The following is a 17,578-nucleotide window of genomic DNA, read 5'->3' on the forward strand; positions in this document are numbered from 1 at the left end:
CATTGGAACCACTATAGCAAAACATTCAAAACAAGCGCATCATTTCATCCCTTGGGTGTAAGGGTCTGCAAAGTTTCAATCCAGTAGGCTTCTCTTTTCTTCAAAAGTTTGTCATGGTCTCCTCTATAAGGAGGGGGGACTTGTTCAATGCTGCAAAACGTAGAGCACTTACATCATGGTGTGCATCGTTTGTTTTAGTTTTCTTATGGTTTTCCTACATATGCTAAACCACAATGGCAATGCAATAAATAGACCACATGTGTGGATGCGCAAGTTATTACATTGCAAACAGGTATTTTTTTATACCACTGTGGGGATGTTGGAAGAAAGAAGTTTTATAAGTGTTGTTAAATTGCGCACAATCCCACATCTGTAATTCCCCTTAGGGCAAGGTGTCAATAATGTCTGGGTAGATGTGACTTTGGGACTGACATTGGCACGGACCGAATAGTCTTTTACATGTTTCCCCCTCCTATTGACAAAAGGAGGGGGTTCCTTGAAGGTTGTGGAGAGTTTAGGGTTAGATGTTTAAATGTACCAGTATTTTTTAAAGTGTCCTTTATGGTAGCAGAGTAAGCCGAATACTGAGTTATGCAGTTGACAGAGAACATTTTATCTTCTTTTCAGTCTTTTTTAACAGTTCTGAATGTGATTTCTTCAGAGCCGCATCAGATGCCTCCTCAATCCACGTAGATGGGTAATCTTTTTTCATGTCAGCCTTTTGCATGAAGTCATGGTTCAGAGTGGCAGATGTGTCTTAGCTTGTAAAACTGGCAAACAGATAAGCTCTTTTTGAGTGGTGTGGGATGAAAACTTGAAGCTAATAGCAGAGTATCTCTATCCGCTTCTTTTCGGTATAATGCAGTGATTATGGAACCATTAGATTTCATCATCATCATTTGTGGTGTAAACACCAAACCTGGTTCAAAACCATTAAATAAACTTACAAATTCACTGATTTCTTGTGGACTGCTAAAGATGATAATTTATCTGAACCATTTCAAAATTGTATCAATCAGTGGTTATTTTACAGAGAAAAACTAAACAAACAAACTAGCATAATTAGGTGCACAAATGGTGCCCATGCTTGTGCCACATGTCTGTAAGTAGAACACATTTTCAAAACAAAAATAGTCCAAATAAGTTGAATGGAGGGCTTGATAAATGACTACCCTGCTGAAGGTAAGGGTTTAACGCCTCTAGATCCCTTTCGTGGGGAATGTTAGTATAGAGGCATGTAACGTCCAACGTTAACAGCAGGGTCAGTCCTTTAAGTCAGAGATCTTCTCTATGAAATCCGTCTCTTATGTAAGACGGCAGGGTGTAAACAAATGGCTTGATGTGGTGGTCCACATATGAGGACAGAAGGGACCATAGAGAGTCATTTTGTGTGACACTGTGAGGTCATGATCAAGCTTTTTGTCAAAGCGAGCGTCTGATATTTGGGAGATAATTTCCTGCCTGTATTTTTCATAGCCTTGGATACAAATGGCACCCCCTTTATCAGCTGGTTTGATCACAATATCCTTATCATTCATTAAATCTTTCAGGGCTGTCTTTTCCTCTTTTGACATTTTTTCATTATTATAAGTATAGGGTTTATCAACACATTTCTTAATGTCCTGTTCGACCAGTCTACAAAACGTATTTATAGATGCATTAGATGTGTTGGGACAAAACAAACTTTTGGCTTCAAACAACGGTTGCGGTAAAAAAGAAGACGTAGAGATGTCGCTATCGAAAGTGAAATCACTTTCCAGGCTGGAGTCATAGTTGCCACGGTGCACTTTCTGTCGATGCTTAACGGTGGTCCTTGGGGCTGGGCCGAAGCTTGCGGAGCCGGTGTTTCTTGTCCCAGTGATATATTTCGTTTCGCATCCTCAGTGTCACGTTTGTATTTCTTCAGTAAAAGTATTGAAGAAAGTATTGTTCAGGCGTCAGTATCATAAACCATGTATCATTAAAGTACCCAGCCCTAATTGTGATAACTTCAATGTCATTCTGGGTACACATATCATGTACACATACAGAGAAAGAAGATTTCATTCTCAATGCCTTGGTGCCGATTATGTAATCAGTCCCTCCAGGATTACGCGATGTTTGCAACTATTAACACAACATCAAGCAAACTCCTCAAATCAGTGCGGAGTTGCAACTTTCCCAAAAGCCCGCAACTATTCTATAATCCACAACTTATGCGCAACTAAAGTGAGTTTCTCATCATTTAATATATTTTACTTCTTATATTTTTGCATAGTACATGCCCAGCACCACCGCCTCAGACTGAAAGACTTTCACATCTGCTCCGCCTCCTCTCACTCGCCTGGGCCTGAAGCTCCGCCTTCCCCCACTCACCTGGGCCTGAAGCTCCGCCTCCTCTCACTCGCCTGGGCCTTTACAGTGTGACCTGCTGTGTGCTCCTATGGATCTCCTCCCGCACTCTGTCTGAGTTGCTTTTTTCTGCTACTCTATCTTTATTTGCCGATATAGGCTTTATCTGACAAAAAAACGCTGCATGTGTGTTTAGTGTGGGGGCTGGTGCTTTTACTGCGCGAACTTTAGGAGTCACAGTTTTGTTGAACTGGAGCTGAAACTCAATGTCGACATCCGTCCTTTGGTCTGTTCTCCTCGGATTCTCATTCTTAGCTCTATTTTATCAGATTTGTGTGAAGTCAGACCCATAGACTGTATACATAAATGGACATCTTCTCCTCACTCCTCCCCGTTTACCATAATGACCACGCTCGTGGGGGAAATCATGGCAGATTTACAGCCTCCCCCTCCCCAGCTCTGACGAAGCATGTTCCTAAAAAGGACATAAGGGCGGGATCTTCACTGTAGACTCGGCCCTTGCGTGACGTGTAGCTCCAATTGTAGCTAACCCAGCGTTATCACAGGAGGAATATCTAGCTCTAGATAGTTCAAAACCAGGCTTTAAAGTTGTTTTTAACGTGTCTAAAGTTTAATGCTTTTCAATGGAAGACCAGCGGCGATATGGAGGTACTACAGCAATGGCGGCCTCTAGTGTTGTGGGCATAAAGCAGAGCAGCAAGCAGCCATTGGTCAGACCCTGCGCTTGCCTGTTAGCCCCGCCCACTTTCTGTTGCTGAGTGTAGGAGACGAAAGGGGAGGGGCACACATGGTGCTGTTTTATTTAAATTATACAATAATCTAAAATAACACATATTTTAAGTCTTTTATTATTCCCCGGAGTCTCTTTGGTGATGTAAAATACAAAGAAAAGTTACATTATTCTGTTAAAATATATTGTAGCAGAAAAGAAAAAAAATAAGCAGAAAAACTTTTGGAAAAATGGCTTGCGAAATCAGGCATTTTACCCCTGCAACAATCCCGAAATCCTGGAGGGTCTGTGTAATACTATATATAGAGAGAATGTTGTAAGACTTGTTGATCTGATTACAAAGTGGAATAACACTAGAGCACAAATGGAAAAAGTAATTAACAAGCAACAGTTCTGACCATTTTAAGATAAGATAGGACTTTATTGATCTCACAGTGGAGAAATTAACTTTTTACAATGCAATATGTGATCAAGGTGATACTGGTGACTGTATTTTTAAGACTAAATATTCACAATAGGGTCCATAATATGGAAGGAAGCAGCCCACCTGAAAAAGATCGAGCTGCATTTATCCTCACTTGCCTATTCACAATGTGCGATCAGCTGTTCTGTCATGCAGGACTCCTCAAGGGGGTTTAACTCAGCTTGAATAATGTTTTACACTGAAATACTTATCTTTTCCTCTTCTTTCGACAGTCTTCCAACAATATGACCACTTCGGACCCAGGCAACATCACTGAAAATCCAGATCTTCCTTTTTACCAACTGATCTATGGTTTGGTTCTTCTTGCTATGCTATTACTTGCCGTCATAAAGTGCTTCGTCTACACAAACACAACAATTAATGCTGCCTGCAAGTTCCACAACAAGATGTTCAGGAACGTAAGTTGCTGCTCAAATGAACGGATCAAAGGTTTGCCAAAGTCTCATCAGGAAGTATTCTGGATAAATCTTTGCTTTCTCTCATAGATTATGTCCTGTCCCATGAGTTTCTTTGACACAACGCCAACAGGCCGCATTCTGAATCGCTTTGCTAAAGACCAAGAGGAAGTGGACTCTGTGCTCCCTGGGAACCTTGACCCTTTTCTTAATTTCTGCCTACAAGTCATCTTCATTCTGGCTGTCATTTCCTCCATCTTCCCCTTCATGCTGTTGGCGGTGCTCATCTTTGGACTATTCTTTACACTCATCCTCTTGTAAGTGGACATTACACAGTACAGTTCTTTTAGCAAGGAAACTGAAATGATACGGAACCTTTAGATGAACAATCTGCGAATCAAACTTCAAGCCTAGTCTTATTTTAACAGGATTACCTCAACACATGTAAACATTTCCCAAGCACATTACAAGGAAACAAGGAACTCTTATCGTAGGGGTCGTTGTTCCAATTTCTTAGGACTAGAACAATTGGAAAGCACGTTTTTACCTGGAGTACTATGGCAGTTTGGGATGAATTCACTGTTACCATGGAAATCTGCCATGTTTGTGGCTACTAGCAAACATTTCCCGTAGCCTAGCCTAACATTAGCTTAAAACAGTATCAAAAGTGGCAAAAAATTCTGTGGAACAACTCCGTTAGCTGCCGAGTCACTACTGGTTTATCAGTCTAACATACAGTAATGTCCAGATGCTTGAATGTAAACATAGATGGAACGGATAGACCGCAGTCCTGTCGGCTCGGTAGGCGGTGCGTCCCACTTGCTCGATAGCAGTGCCTGGAATGGTGCTGTTCAGCTAGGTTTTAGTGAAAATCATGCAGCAACATTTCTAAATAGTCCTTTTAGCTGCTATAGGTTCCTTCCGCATGACGTCACGCCAACTAAGTTACTCCATCTTGACGGGATGCATGCTAATGAACTCCAGATAAACTCACCAACGTTTCATTTAAAATCTATTCATCCATCCATCCATCCATCCATCCATCCATCCATCCATCCATCCATCCATTTTCTTCCACTTGTCCGTTTCCATTTCAAAACCGCTGAAATGCCTGAAACTTGTTGCGCAGTTGGATGCAAATTAGTGGAGTCACTGGACATCCCTACATCCACCGAGGCTCCCGTCGCAATCTCCTCTACAACTTCAGTGACGAAAACAGTATTCCATCTCTCCCGCTTGGACACCGACACAACAACATCCGCATACGTCATCTGCGCACTCGTCACGTGACTTCATCTAACCTCCTGCCCATCTCAACTTCCGCCACACGGACTTCACAACAAAAGTCTCTTAAGACAGCACTCTTCAAAACAAGATCACTCAACAATAAAAGCCTGCTCCTCTGTGAATTCATCATCAACAATAAACTGGATTTACTCTGTCTCACTGAAACCTGGCACAAACCCATGGACTACATTGCATTAAATCAGACCACCTCCGCCTCATCACCATCCCAGCTGTATCTTCATTTGAACACTTGGCTTTCAGACTTCCCGGTTCCCAATCACTCACTGCTGCAGTCATCTACCGCCCTCACAAACCCTGCCCATCATTTCTCTCGGATTTCACAGATTTTGTAAATCAACTGTCCTCCGTTCTCCTCCTTGGTGACTTCAACATTCATATTGACTCCCCTACATCTAAATTCACATCAGACTTTCTGGACATTTTAAACTGCCTCAACCTCACCCAGCACGTCACTTCTCCTACACACAATCATGGACACATCCTGGACCTGGTCTGTTCCACACCCTCCCTCACCATACAGAACCTGTCACTGACCGACCTCACAATCTCTGATCATCTGGCCATCACCCTGGACATCTTTACCCCCACCTCCACCGCCAAACACACAAGAACAATTACATTTCGAAACCTGAAATCAATCAGTCCCATCTTTCTCTCTTCCTCCATATCCCATGCCATCACCAGCTCTTCGCTCCCCTCAGATACAACTGCCTCTGATCTCGTCAACTTCTACAACCACACACTCTCCTCCTGCCTCAACCAAAACTGCCTCAGTCTCCTTCTCCACCTCCGCCCCTTGGTACACCCCAGATTTCCACACTCTCAAAAAACAAAAAAGGCAACTTGAACGGCTCCATAGAAAGTCCGGTCTCACTGTCCATGCCCAAGCCTACAAACACGCTACAACCACATACAACTCCGCTCTCAAAGCTGCCCGGTCCACCTTCTACTCACAACTCATCCACTCTAATTCTTCCAACCCCCGTACACTATTCTCCACATTTGCAAAACTGACCAAACCCAAGGACAATATAACCTCCACATTCACTACAGACAAATGCAATAACTTCCTGTCTTCCTACCATTCCAAAATCCATGCCATACAATGTTCACTTGCATCCACTTCCTCCGCTTCTCCTCCCTCCGAACATGAACTCACCCCACTCACACTCCATAACCTTTCCTCCTTCTCTCCACTGGCTCCCTCTGACACCCCCAAACTCCTCTCAACCATGAAATTCTCCAACTGCCAGCTTGACCCGATCCCATCTCCCCTCCTCAAAACCTGCATACCCACTCTCATCCCACTCATCACCAGCATCATCAACACTTCCCTTGTCTCTGGATCTGTCCCATCGCTGCTCAAACTAGCCTCCATCACACCCCTCCTGAAAAAACCCGGCCTCAACCCTGACAACCTGGACAATTTCAGACCCATCTCCAATCTCCCGTTACTTTCAAAAATTCTGGAACGCGCAGTCATCACCCAACTCCACCAACATCTCCACTCGTCTCAGCTCTTCGATTTATTTCAATCCGGATTCCGTTCACATCACAGCCCTGAAACAGCACTTCTCAAAGTCACAAATGACCTCCTCCTTGCCACAGACTCTGTTTCCATATCCATCCTCCTCCTCCTCAACCTCTCCGCTGCATTCGACACCATAGACCAGGGCTCTTCAATTACTTTTGTCACTGGGCCAGATTTGTCGGAGGTCATTGGCCACTGGGCCAATCAGTCGGTGAGCCGACCACTGCCACCAAACGTATTCATATTTTTGTGATAAATAAATGATAATTTCATTATCATCAATGCTTGAATAGAATAGAATTGGGCCTAAACTCAATAGTTGTATTATATTCCAGCATTTTAGGCTTTAGAAACATTGTAATAACATATTAATACAGAACAATAAAGAGCCTAATAATAAACAAGGACTACTCAGAACTAAACCAGGATTAAACCAGGGAAAAACATGATATATCAGGGCTAAGGCAGGACTAAATCACATAAACCAGACCAAAGGCCTGATGCAGAATAAGAGAGTTGCATGTGAGACCAGAACATCTCAAACAACATGACTAACTCCTGATCAGCTGAAGGGACATACGCTGACCAAACCCCTGAGCCGCTGTTCTGTCCAGACCTCCAGCTTTATGATAAAAGTGAAAGAAGCTCATCCACATATTCAGCCTCTCTTTTGTCTGTTAACTTCACAAAGAGCATCTCTGCGCTTGTACATTTCCCACAAAGACGTATCGAATGAAGTCGGGGGAGAAAGGAAGAAAATGCACCTGTCAGATTCATGATTCAGATGTTATTTTGTTAAGTTAGAGCCCAGAGAGCGAGGTTTAGCGCTGACCGGTTAAACACGCGCTGCAGGTGCAGTACACTTATCCAAAACTCATGCACCATCAGCTTCATCGTCCACTTTTCAAACATCCACAACTGAACTGGTGTTTCTTACCTGACAGTCGCTGGTCAAGCCCTTTGTAACGATGAAGACGACAGGGAAACATGTGGTCATCTGCCGCGGTGCGTGAAGAGAGCTGCTTCTGCGCGGGATAATCAAAAACAAAAGTCCAAAAACACGCTGCACACTGTCCTTGTGCTTCGGTGTAGAAAACCTGTCAGTCCGTCCAACGATAAGCCACCTGTTTACTCAGTTTACACCGTTTAAAAAAGCCATGTTTTCATTTGAGCCGCGCTGTAGGAGAGACGCTAGCTAGGCTGCTGGCACACTGTCTGCTACGCAAAGCAGCGCGATTCCGACGCAAACGCGCTGCGGAGCGACGCGAACGCGGCCGGGATAATGCCAAAAAATGGATATACTTATGGAAAATGAGGCGCGGGCCAGATTTAATTGGTTGGCGGGCCGGAACTGGCCCGCGGGCCGCCTATTGAGTAGGCCTGCCATAGACCATACCATCCTCCTCCACCGTCTGAAATCAATTGGCATCTTCGGCACAGCACTCCTCTGGTTCACCTCATACCTCTCTGACCGTCATCACTTTCTTCTCTGTCAACAACTGTTACTCCCACACTTCCCCCGTCACCCACGGTGCTCGGCCCCCTCCTCTTCACCATCTACATGCTTCCCCTCGGTCAGATCATCCGCCACCATGGACTCCACTTTCACTGCTACGCCGACGATACCCAGCTCTACATCTCAACCAAATCCATCACCCCGGTTATCCTCTCCACCATCACTGACTGCATCTCCGATATCAAAACCTGGATGGACAATAACTTTCTCAAACTCAACAGCAATAAAACAGAAGTCCTCATCACCGGCCCCAAATCTCTCCTCCCCTCTGTCCAGAACTTTCCCCTCCTGATTGACGGTCACAATGTCACCCCCTCCCCCTCTGTACGCAACCTCGGCATCATAATGGACTCCACCCTCTCATACAAACAACAACATCACTAAAACATCCTTCTTCCACCTCCGCAACATTGCCCGCCTCCGCCCCTCCCTTAACCAGTCTACAGCTGAAATCCTCATCCACGCATTCATCACTTCCAGACTCGACTACTGCAACAGCCTTCTCTACGGACTTCCCACCACTCACCTCCAAAAACTGCAATACATCCAGAACTCTGCTGCCCGCCTCCTCACCCACACCCGGTCCAGAGAACACATCACCCCCGTCCTCCAACAGCTCCACTGGCTCCCCGTTCAATATCGTATTCAGTACAAGCTCCTCCTCCTCACCTACAAATCCCTCCATAACCTGGCCCCGCCCGACCTCACCAAGCTCCTGCAACAACACCAACCCACCCGCTGCCTCCGTTCAGCTGACTCCAACCGCCTCACTCCCATCACCCGCACTAACCGCCGGACCTTGGGGGACCGAGCCTTCGCCATCGCCGCCCCCACCCTCTGGAACTCACTCCCACAGCCCCTGACTCACTACCAACCTTAAAATCAGTACTCAAAACCCACCCGTTCAAACTAGCTTTTTCCTAAACCCCCCTTTTTGTTTCGTTTTATCCCCCATGTAAAGCGTCTTTGAGTGTCCAAAAAAGCGCTATACAAGTCTGATGTATTATTATTATTATTATTATTATCAAATTATTAGCCTATTGAAGACTGCTGTAGCATAGAAGGATTTACTGTCAATGTGAGATTTACTGTTCGTTAATCTGTGAAAGATCGCCACACTGCTGTGTGCGCTCGAATCATTTCGAACTGCACTTGTGACTTTAGTCTGGCATTAGCCAGGCTAAGCTATCTATACAACAAGCTGGGTGTCCAATTCAGTGTTTTTTACAGTATTATTAGCCTGCTGGTTTAGCGAAGTGTCAAGTAACTTACCTTACTCATGACAATGAGAATATCCTTTCTTTTTGGTTGCCATACAGACGTATTCGATGCCCATCCTGACTCAAAACATCTGTATGCAGAAAGGCTTTTATATGCTTTTAATGATTTTCCTGTGTATAAAGACGGAAAAATCAATCAAGAAACTATGTAGTATGTTAAGACAGAATAGCGGTGGGGAAACTTTGAGCCAAACATAAGCAATTTCCTGCATTCTGGGTAATTTTGAAATAAAGGACTCCTATGTTAGAATGCTGTTTTTAGACTTCAGCTCAGCATTCAACGGAGTCAAACTACAGGAGTGAGTGAGCAGTCTGGCCATGTGGTGCACCCAGAACAATCTAATATCAAAAGAGATTGTTGTGGACCATGCACACTACATCACTGGTCAAGAAAAGTAATCGGCGTCTCTACTTTCTCCGCATGTTGAGAAGAGCCAGAGTCCCAGCCTCCGTTATGTGCAACTTCTACAGAGGGACTATAGAGAGCACCCTGACCAGCTCCATCACTGTGTGGTTCTTCTACAGAGGGACTATAGAGAGCACCCTGACCAGCTCCATCACTGTGTGGTTCTTCTACAGAAGGACTATAGAGAGCACCCTGACCAGCTCCATCACTGTGTGGTTCTTCTACAGAGGGACTATAGAGAGCACCCTGACCAGCTCCATCACTGTGTGGTTCTTCTACAGAGGGACTATAGAGAGCACCCTGACCAGCTCCATCACTGTGTGGTTCTTCTACAGAGGGACTATAGAGAGCACCCTGACCAGCTCCATCACTGTGTGGTTCTTCTACAGAGGGACTATAGAGAGCATCCTGACCAGCTCCATCACTGTGTGGTTCTTCTACAGAGGGACTATAGAGAGCACCCTGACCAGCTCCATCACTGTGTGGTTCTTCTACAGAGGGACTATAGAGAGCATCCTGACCAGCTTCATCACTGTGTGGTTCTTCTACAGAGGATTATAGAGAGAATCCTGACCAGCTCCATAACTGTGTGGCTCGGCGCCAGCACTGCCTTCTGCCGAAGGAACCTCCAGCGCATCGTGAGAGCAGCGGAGAAGATCTGTGGAACCCCTCTCCCCTCTATTAAGGAGATGTAGAAGTAGAAGCCTCTTCACGCCTGTAAACGCCGATCGAACCCTGACCACGCTGAAGGTGTAGTCAGGAACAATCGCAACCGGTGCATCCTTGTAACTTAGTGGGCCTAGGGTACGAGCGCGGCAATACCCTCGACACAGACTTGACAATAGTGTAGCTTAGCCACGATTACTCGCGGCCTGCCACCCATCTTCTTTTGGCCAGGTGAGCGATGTAAACGATCCACCATCAGCTTCTTACTGAGTTGTAAGCACTCCTTTTTTGTGCTGGCTTCCATCTCTGCGACTCCGAGAATGCGAACGTTACATCTCCTCATCCGACCCTCCATGTCTTCACATTTATCCCTCAGGCCCTTCACCTCAGCTTTCAGCTCTGCCATTGTATCTCGTAGGACAACCAGCTCGTCAACCATACGGACAGGCCCTCCTCCATGCCGTTGACTCTGACATTCACCTGGTCCATGTCCGAACGGAGCGTGGCTATGTTGTTGATTAAAGTCGTCTTCACTGATTGAATTTCGACCTTAAGCATGTTGAAGTCCTCTGCAAGAGCCTCTTTCATCTCTTTCTTTATCACTGCTGAGAGCGAGAAGTACTTCTTACTTCAGATCCGCCATCATGTCGGTTTTCTGTGAGGGAGGAGGCCAGTTACTTGCGGTCTTGAGGGAACTCTGGTCCGTGCAGCGCTGAGCCTATCTACCTGATGATCCAGTGTACTTGTATTTGCGAAGTTTTGAAGTAATTTCAGAGATTTTGCAACGCCAAAATCACGAGTGTCCAAAACAAACCCAAATAAGCCAAAATATTTCCCGAAATCACTGATGGAAATGCTCAATTAAGTAGGCATCTCGGGAGCCCTCGCTAAACACATCTTACATCTTTACGCCATAGCACAACTCCGGCACAAAATACATACATTTTATAAATTAGTTCCAAATATTAAACCAATCCCTTGACGGCATCAGCTCAAACATGGGATGGCAGGAATGTCAGGGAAGATTCCCTGCTGTGGTGATAAAGGGACACCTGTGATCTTCTCTGCAGCGCTCACGATCTGACTAAGACTCTGCCTCTCTGCAGCTGTACAGCTACTGAACCAGGACAGGATCCCATACGTCAGCAGGCTCTCTACTGTCACTGTTGCGTAAAAAGCTTGCAACAAACCCCTGATTGCTTAGCGATGCTTAGTGATATCACCATGCTGAACTCTGTACAACCTGCTGCGACTTTGTCCTGGCTTTTATGTTATGAGTAAATGTAGGCAATACTTTACTCTACACAGCAAATCGTCACCTAAAAATAAGGAAAATATCCTTGAAAGAAGTAAATTTGCCCCTGATTTGAGGCAAGTTTGTACACTTAAAGCTATCCATTGCATTGTGCCACCTTCAAAATGCCGTGTTCACTTTGTACCACAGACTACAAATCTACATCTACAAATCTGAAAATGGCCCAAGATATTGTGAGGATGGGGCCAGAATATTACTGAACGTATTTCAGCTGCAGTCACTTAATTTGTTTTTATTGGAAAAACATGATAGCCCTGTCCTACCTGAAAAGGCTCAAAGTAAAATGACCCAATATTCTTTGAACTAAATTGTTCAGGTGGTGGTAAAACAAACATTGCAGCCACTTGAAGTTCTAACCCGCTTCTCTGTTTCTTTTCTCCAGTGTGTTCCGTCAAGGCATTCGACAGATGAAGCAGATGGAGAACATAAGTCGCTCTCCTTGTATTTCCTTGACCACATCAGCTCTACAAGGCTTGAGCACCATCCATGCCTACAATATCAAAGACAGCCATTTAAAATTGTACAGTTACCATGAAGATCCAAGTCCGTTCTTTACTGTGTCGACTTATTTTTGTTGCTCAATTCTACGATTGCTTGTCCCGTTGTAGGTTCAATGTGCTCACTGACGCAAACACCAACCACCTTTTACTGTTTAACGCTGGAACAAGATGGCTATCCTTTTGGCTGGACTTCTTTGCTGCCACCATGACCTTCGTAGTGTCTTTGTTTGTTATTTTCAGCAGTAATGATGTCATTCCACAGTCGCTAAAAGGCTTGGCCTTGTCATACTCTATACAGGTATGTTTTTGATGGACTAGGTTTGTTTATTTAGTCCGGACAGTGCATGTTAATGAACACACACACGATTTGTGAAATGGAATGTGGAAGTCGTCTCGTGATCGGAAGGTCATTGGGTTAGAATCCCAGCTCCCACAAATGCACACTGTCGCTGTGTCCTTGGGCAAGACACTTCACCCTACTTGCTTCCAGTGTCTGCATACATTGGTGTATGAATTAGAGGGTGAGTGGGTGACTGGTTACTTACTGCAAAACGCTTTGGGCCTGATAAAGGTAGAAAAGCGCTATATAAGTTGAGTGCATTCACCATATACCAAACAAGTAATGATGAGTATGTGTCTTTAACGGAAGCTGAATCGTGCATGTTTATTTCAAGGAGCCGTTTTAAAAACACCTCACCTTTATCTTCTTGGCCGACATGCCCTGTCGAATAAAAGGAGGCGTGGCATGGCGCTCACAAAACTATCTGACCCAAACTGCACTCATAAGACATAAAATATAAATAAACAATTATGAGGCTCATGCTATAACTACTATTAACACATAGAAGAACTAGAAAAGGGTGTATTTATATGTAAAAAGACAGGTTAATCTCACCTTTCAGTCTTGGACTCCTGCTCCCTCACTCCTGCATCAGCTGCTGTTTATGTGCTGTCCTTATATACATCCATATAAAGCCGTAGTTCTTCTCTTCCATCATCGTCCCTAATCTCAAACGTCCTCCGGGTGAGACATCTCCATGTGCCACTCTGTGTTTTGCCGTCACGTAAACACAAGCCACGTGCTTTACTGTGAAATGCGCCACACAGTTGGTTTCATTCCATACTCATAACAGGCTGTTTAATTTCTTCGACTTCGAAGGATTGGGTACATGTTACGCGGACGTCCACGTTTTATTTACCCCAGAAAACTCCAGAATAAAGCGGAGAAAGACTCAGCAAGTCCATGTGCTGCGCCTGATGTTATACTTTCACTTTCTACCTTCCATGGTCATCCAGGACCCCATCGGCCAATTAATCAACTAAACGACCAACAGGGGTAGCTCTAATACTAGTAACAAATGCATTAAAACATAAAAGTTATGGACACTCAGCATTTATTTCAAACAAATGAACTGAATTTTAAGTGCTTTCTGCAAACGTAGTCCTTTCTTGGTCACATGTGATTTGCTTAAATAATTGCTCTGCCATTCCAGGCGGCACTGATCCATGTGCGGTGGGGCAAAAAAGTATTTAGTCAGCCAGCAATTGTGCAAGTTCTCCCACTTAAAATAATGACAGAGGTCTGTAATTTTCATCATAGGTACACTTCAACTGTGAGAGACAGAATGTGAAAAAAAGATCCAGGAATTCACATTGTAGGATTTTTAAAGAATTTATTTGTAAATTATGGTGGAAAATAAGTATTTGGTCAATAACAAAAATTCAACTCAATACTTTGTAATATAACCTTTGTTGGCAATAACAGAGGTCAAACGTTTACTATAGGTCTTTACCAGGTTTGCACACACAGTAGCTGGTATTTTGGCCCATTCCTCCATGCAGATCTTCTTGAGAGCAGTGATGTTTTGGGGCTGTCGCCGAGCAACACGGACTTTCAACTCCCTCCACAGGTTTTCTATGGGGTTGAGGTCTGGAGACTGGCTAGGCCACTCCAGGACTTTCAAATGCTTCTTACGGAGACACTCCTTCGTTTCCCAGGCGGTGTGTTTGGGAATATTGTCATGCTGGAAGACCCAGCCACATTTCATCTTCAAAGCTCTCGCTGATGGAAGGAGGTTTTGGCTCAAAATCTCACGATACATGGCCCCATTCATTCTTTCCTTAACACGGATCAGTCGTCCTGTCCCCTTAGCAGAAAAACAGCCCCAAAGCATGATGTTTCCACCCCCATGCTTCACAGTAGGTATGGTGTTCTTGGGATGCAACTCAGTATTCTTCTTCCTCCAAACACAACGAGTTGAGTTTATACCAAAAAGTTCTACTTTGGTTTCATCTGACCACATGACATTCTCCCAATCCTCTGCTGTATCATCCATGTGCTCTCTGGCAAACTTCAGACGGGCCTGGACATGCACTGGCTTAAGCAGGGGGACACGTCTGGGATTCCCTGTCGTTGTAGTGTGTTACTGATGGTAACCTTTGTTACTTTGGTCCCAGCTCTCTGCAGGTCATTCACCAGGTCCCCCCGTGTGGTTCTGGGATTGTTGCTCACTGTTCTCATGATCATTTTGACCCCACGGGATGAGGTCTTGCGTGGAGCCCCAGATCGAGGGAGATTATCAGTGGTCTTGTATGTCTTCCATTTTCTGATAATTGCTCCCACAGTTGATTTTTTCACACCAAGCTGCTTGCCTATTGTAGATTCACTCTTACCAGTCTGGTGCAGGTCTACAATTTATTTCCTGGTGTCCTTCGACAGCTCTTTGTTCTTGGCCATTGTGGAGTTTGGAGTCTGACTGTTTGAGGCTGTGGACAGGTGTCTTTTATACATATAACAAGTTCAAACAGGTGCCATTAATACAGGTAACTTCCTGATCTTCCTTGTTTGAAGTGACCAAATACTTATTTTCCACCATAATTTACAAAAGAATTCTTTAAAAATCCTACAATGTGAATTCCGGGATTTTTTTCACATTCTGTCTCTCACAGTTGAAGTGTACCTATGATGAAAATTACAGACCTCTGTCATTATTTTAAGTGGGAGAACTTGCACAATTGGTGGCTGACTAAATACTTTTTTGCCCCACTGTACATTAATGGTACAGTGGTTAACGCTCGTCCTTCACAGCTAGAAGGTCCCGGATTCGATTCCCACCTGGACGGTGCCTTTCTGTGTGGGGTTTGCATGCTCTCCCCGTGTCTGTGTAGGTTTCCTCCGGGTACTATGGTTTCTCCTACCACTAAAAACATGTACAATAGGCCAGAATGAATGCAGTGTGTGTGTGAGTGAGTGGTTGACAGAAGCCAGTCTGTGCCATCAGCCCCTCCGACTATCACCAGTCTACCCCAGGGCACAGGCTTAACACAGGCTTGTAAAGCGCAATAAGTCTAAGCCATTTATTATTTATAAGTCACGAGTCATTAAATAGTCTGTAAAAAGTTCTGATTCCATGAATGCCACATCAGTACTAGCAGGTTACTAATCTATTTCTTTGTGTCTAGTTGACGGGTATGCTTCAGTATGTTGTGAGGCAGGCAACGGATGTGGAAGCGAGGTTCACCTCTGTGGAGCGTCTACAAGAATACATCACGGTCAGACAAAGTTGTTGTTAGTTGTTACACTTTGTACACACCATGCATGATTACTTTCCTGTTCCCTGTATCTACACATGAAACTTGTGGGCTGTAATCTTCCGTTCATCCAGCCTTATTCCAATCCATTTTGGAATATGGTTGTGACATAAAAATGTGGAAAAAGTGAAGGGCTGTGAATACTTCCCAGGTTACACGATACCATTTCGACACCCCATCACTCCGACATCGAGGTCTAATTGTCGGAGTGGGGGGGCATTTCCATTTTCTTATCAAATGTCCTGGCACTCCGACATTTTTTTCCCCCTTTGTTGGAGTGGTGACACTTTACCTTTTGTGCGACATCCCGCCATTCCGACACACAAGAGAAGTATGAATTACCATTAACCCTATCACTAAGCATGTTCCCCAAGGACACACGCTCTCCCCCTGGCATCGCACGGCAAACAGGCTTTGCTCAAATCGGTTGCACCCCGCCATTCCGACACTTGTCCATTCCGACATTTGGAGTGGTGACACTTTACCTTTTGTGCAATGTCCTGCCATTCCGACACACAAGTTAATAATTAAAAACACGTGGGCCTACTAGAACTAACCCTAACCTTACCTTAGCTCTAACCTTAACGACAGTGGAGTTTACAAACCGAACAGGCTACGCTCAAAACTACTGTCGGAATAGAGGCACCAAAAAGTGTCGGATTGGTGGGAAGTCGCAATGGAGGGTTGTCGGAATGTCGAGTCGACCCCTCTCAAATCTGTTGTCTGAAGGGGTTATCAAAATGGAGGGTTGTCAGAATGACGGAATTTGGTTTGGAGGGCTGTCTAGATGGAGGTCTGTCGGAATAAGGGGTAGATGCCCAGATGCACTGCACAGCCATTGTATTATAATATTGTCAACATGTAATTAACAACAGAATGTTCACACTTCAATAGGATTGCCCATCGGAGTCCCCTAGACGAGTGCAAAATGCTCAAGTGGCACAAAACTGGCCATCAAAAGGCTCGATCACTTTCCAGGACTACAAGATGAGATACAGAGAGAACACGCCAATCGTCCTAAACGGGTTGAGCATGTCCATCAAAGGTGGAGAGAAGCTGGGAATTGTGGGGAGAACAGGATCTGGTAGGTCAAGACATATCAGTTTTATCAATATTGGTAGTTGCTGCTTGCTTGCGTAGAAAATGTTAGACTGTGATTTGTTTGTTGCTAGGAAAGTCATCTCTGGGTGTGGCTCTGTTCCGTTTGGTGGAGCCGGCTAAGGGTTCCATACTAATAGACGGAGTGGACGTAGCAGCCATTGGTTTGCATGATCTGCGCAGCAAACTGTCCGTAATCCCTCAAGACCCCGTTCTGTTTATTGGCACTGTCAGGTATTGGACACAATGATTTAATTTCAGGGAGTTTCATTAATAACATTAACATTTATTAATAACTATGGACCCCCTTGAAAATGAGATTCTTCATCTTTAGGGGCTTTCCGTTTATATTGAAATCAATCTATTGCGAAAGATGAAGATTAGGGGTTTTTCTTTTTTTTGGTTT

At 44.6% G+C, this 17,578-nt stretch overlaps 1 protein-coding gene and 1 long non-coding RNA gene across 2 annotated transcripts in view; one reads left to right on the top strand and one right to left on the bottom strand.

Moving 5' to 3' along the window:
- The window catches only part of LOC306969095 (ATP-binding cassette sub-family C member 12-like), a gene marked incomplete at both ends in the record, with an annotated part of 59,014 nt that overhangs the window by 34,807 nt on the left and 6,629 nt on the right, over nucleotides 1-17,578 (top strand). Inside the window, 7 exons of the mRNA XM_079564697.1 lie at nucleotides 3,779-3,964; nucleotides 4,052-4,278; nucleotides 12,366-12,503; nucleotides 12,592-12,781; nucleotides 15,946-16,035; nucleotides 16,969-17,158; nucleotides 17,247-17,406. Coding sequence (XP_079420823.1) covers nucleotides 3,779-3,964; nucleotides 4,052-4,278; nucleotides 12,366-12,503; nucleotides 12,592-12,781; nucleotides 15,946-16,035; nucleotides 16,969-17,158; nucleotides 17,247-17,406 — 1,181 coding nt within the window. The remainder of the gene's footprint in view (nucleotides 1-3,778; nucleotides 3,965-4,051; nucleotides 4,279-12,365; nucleotides 12,504-12,591; nucleotides 12,782-15,945; nucleotides 16,036-16,968; nucleotides 17,159-17,246; nucleotides 17,407-17,578) is intronic.
- Nucleotides 5,457-8,281, bottom strand: LOC306968711. Its single transcript, XR_013793277.1, has 3 exons — nucleotides 8,192-8,281; nucleotides 6,167-6,759; nucleotides 5,457-5,545 (listed from the first exon to the last, which is right to left on the bottom strand). It is a non-coding gene; the product is annotated as an uncharacterized lncRNA (long non-coding RNA).

This window comes from Gobius niger (genome assembly GCF_951799975.1).
Source record: "Gobius niger genome assembly, chromosome: 10".
NCBI lineage: Eukaryota > Metazoa > Chordata > Actinopteri > Gobiiformes > Gobiidae > Gobius > Gobius niger.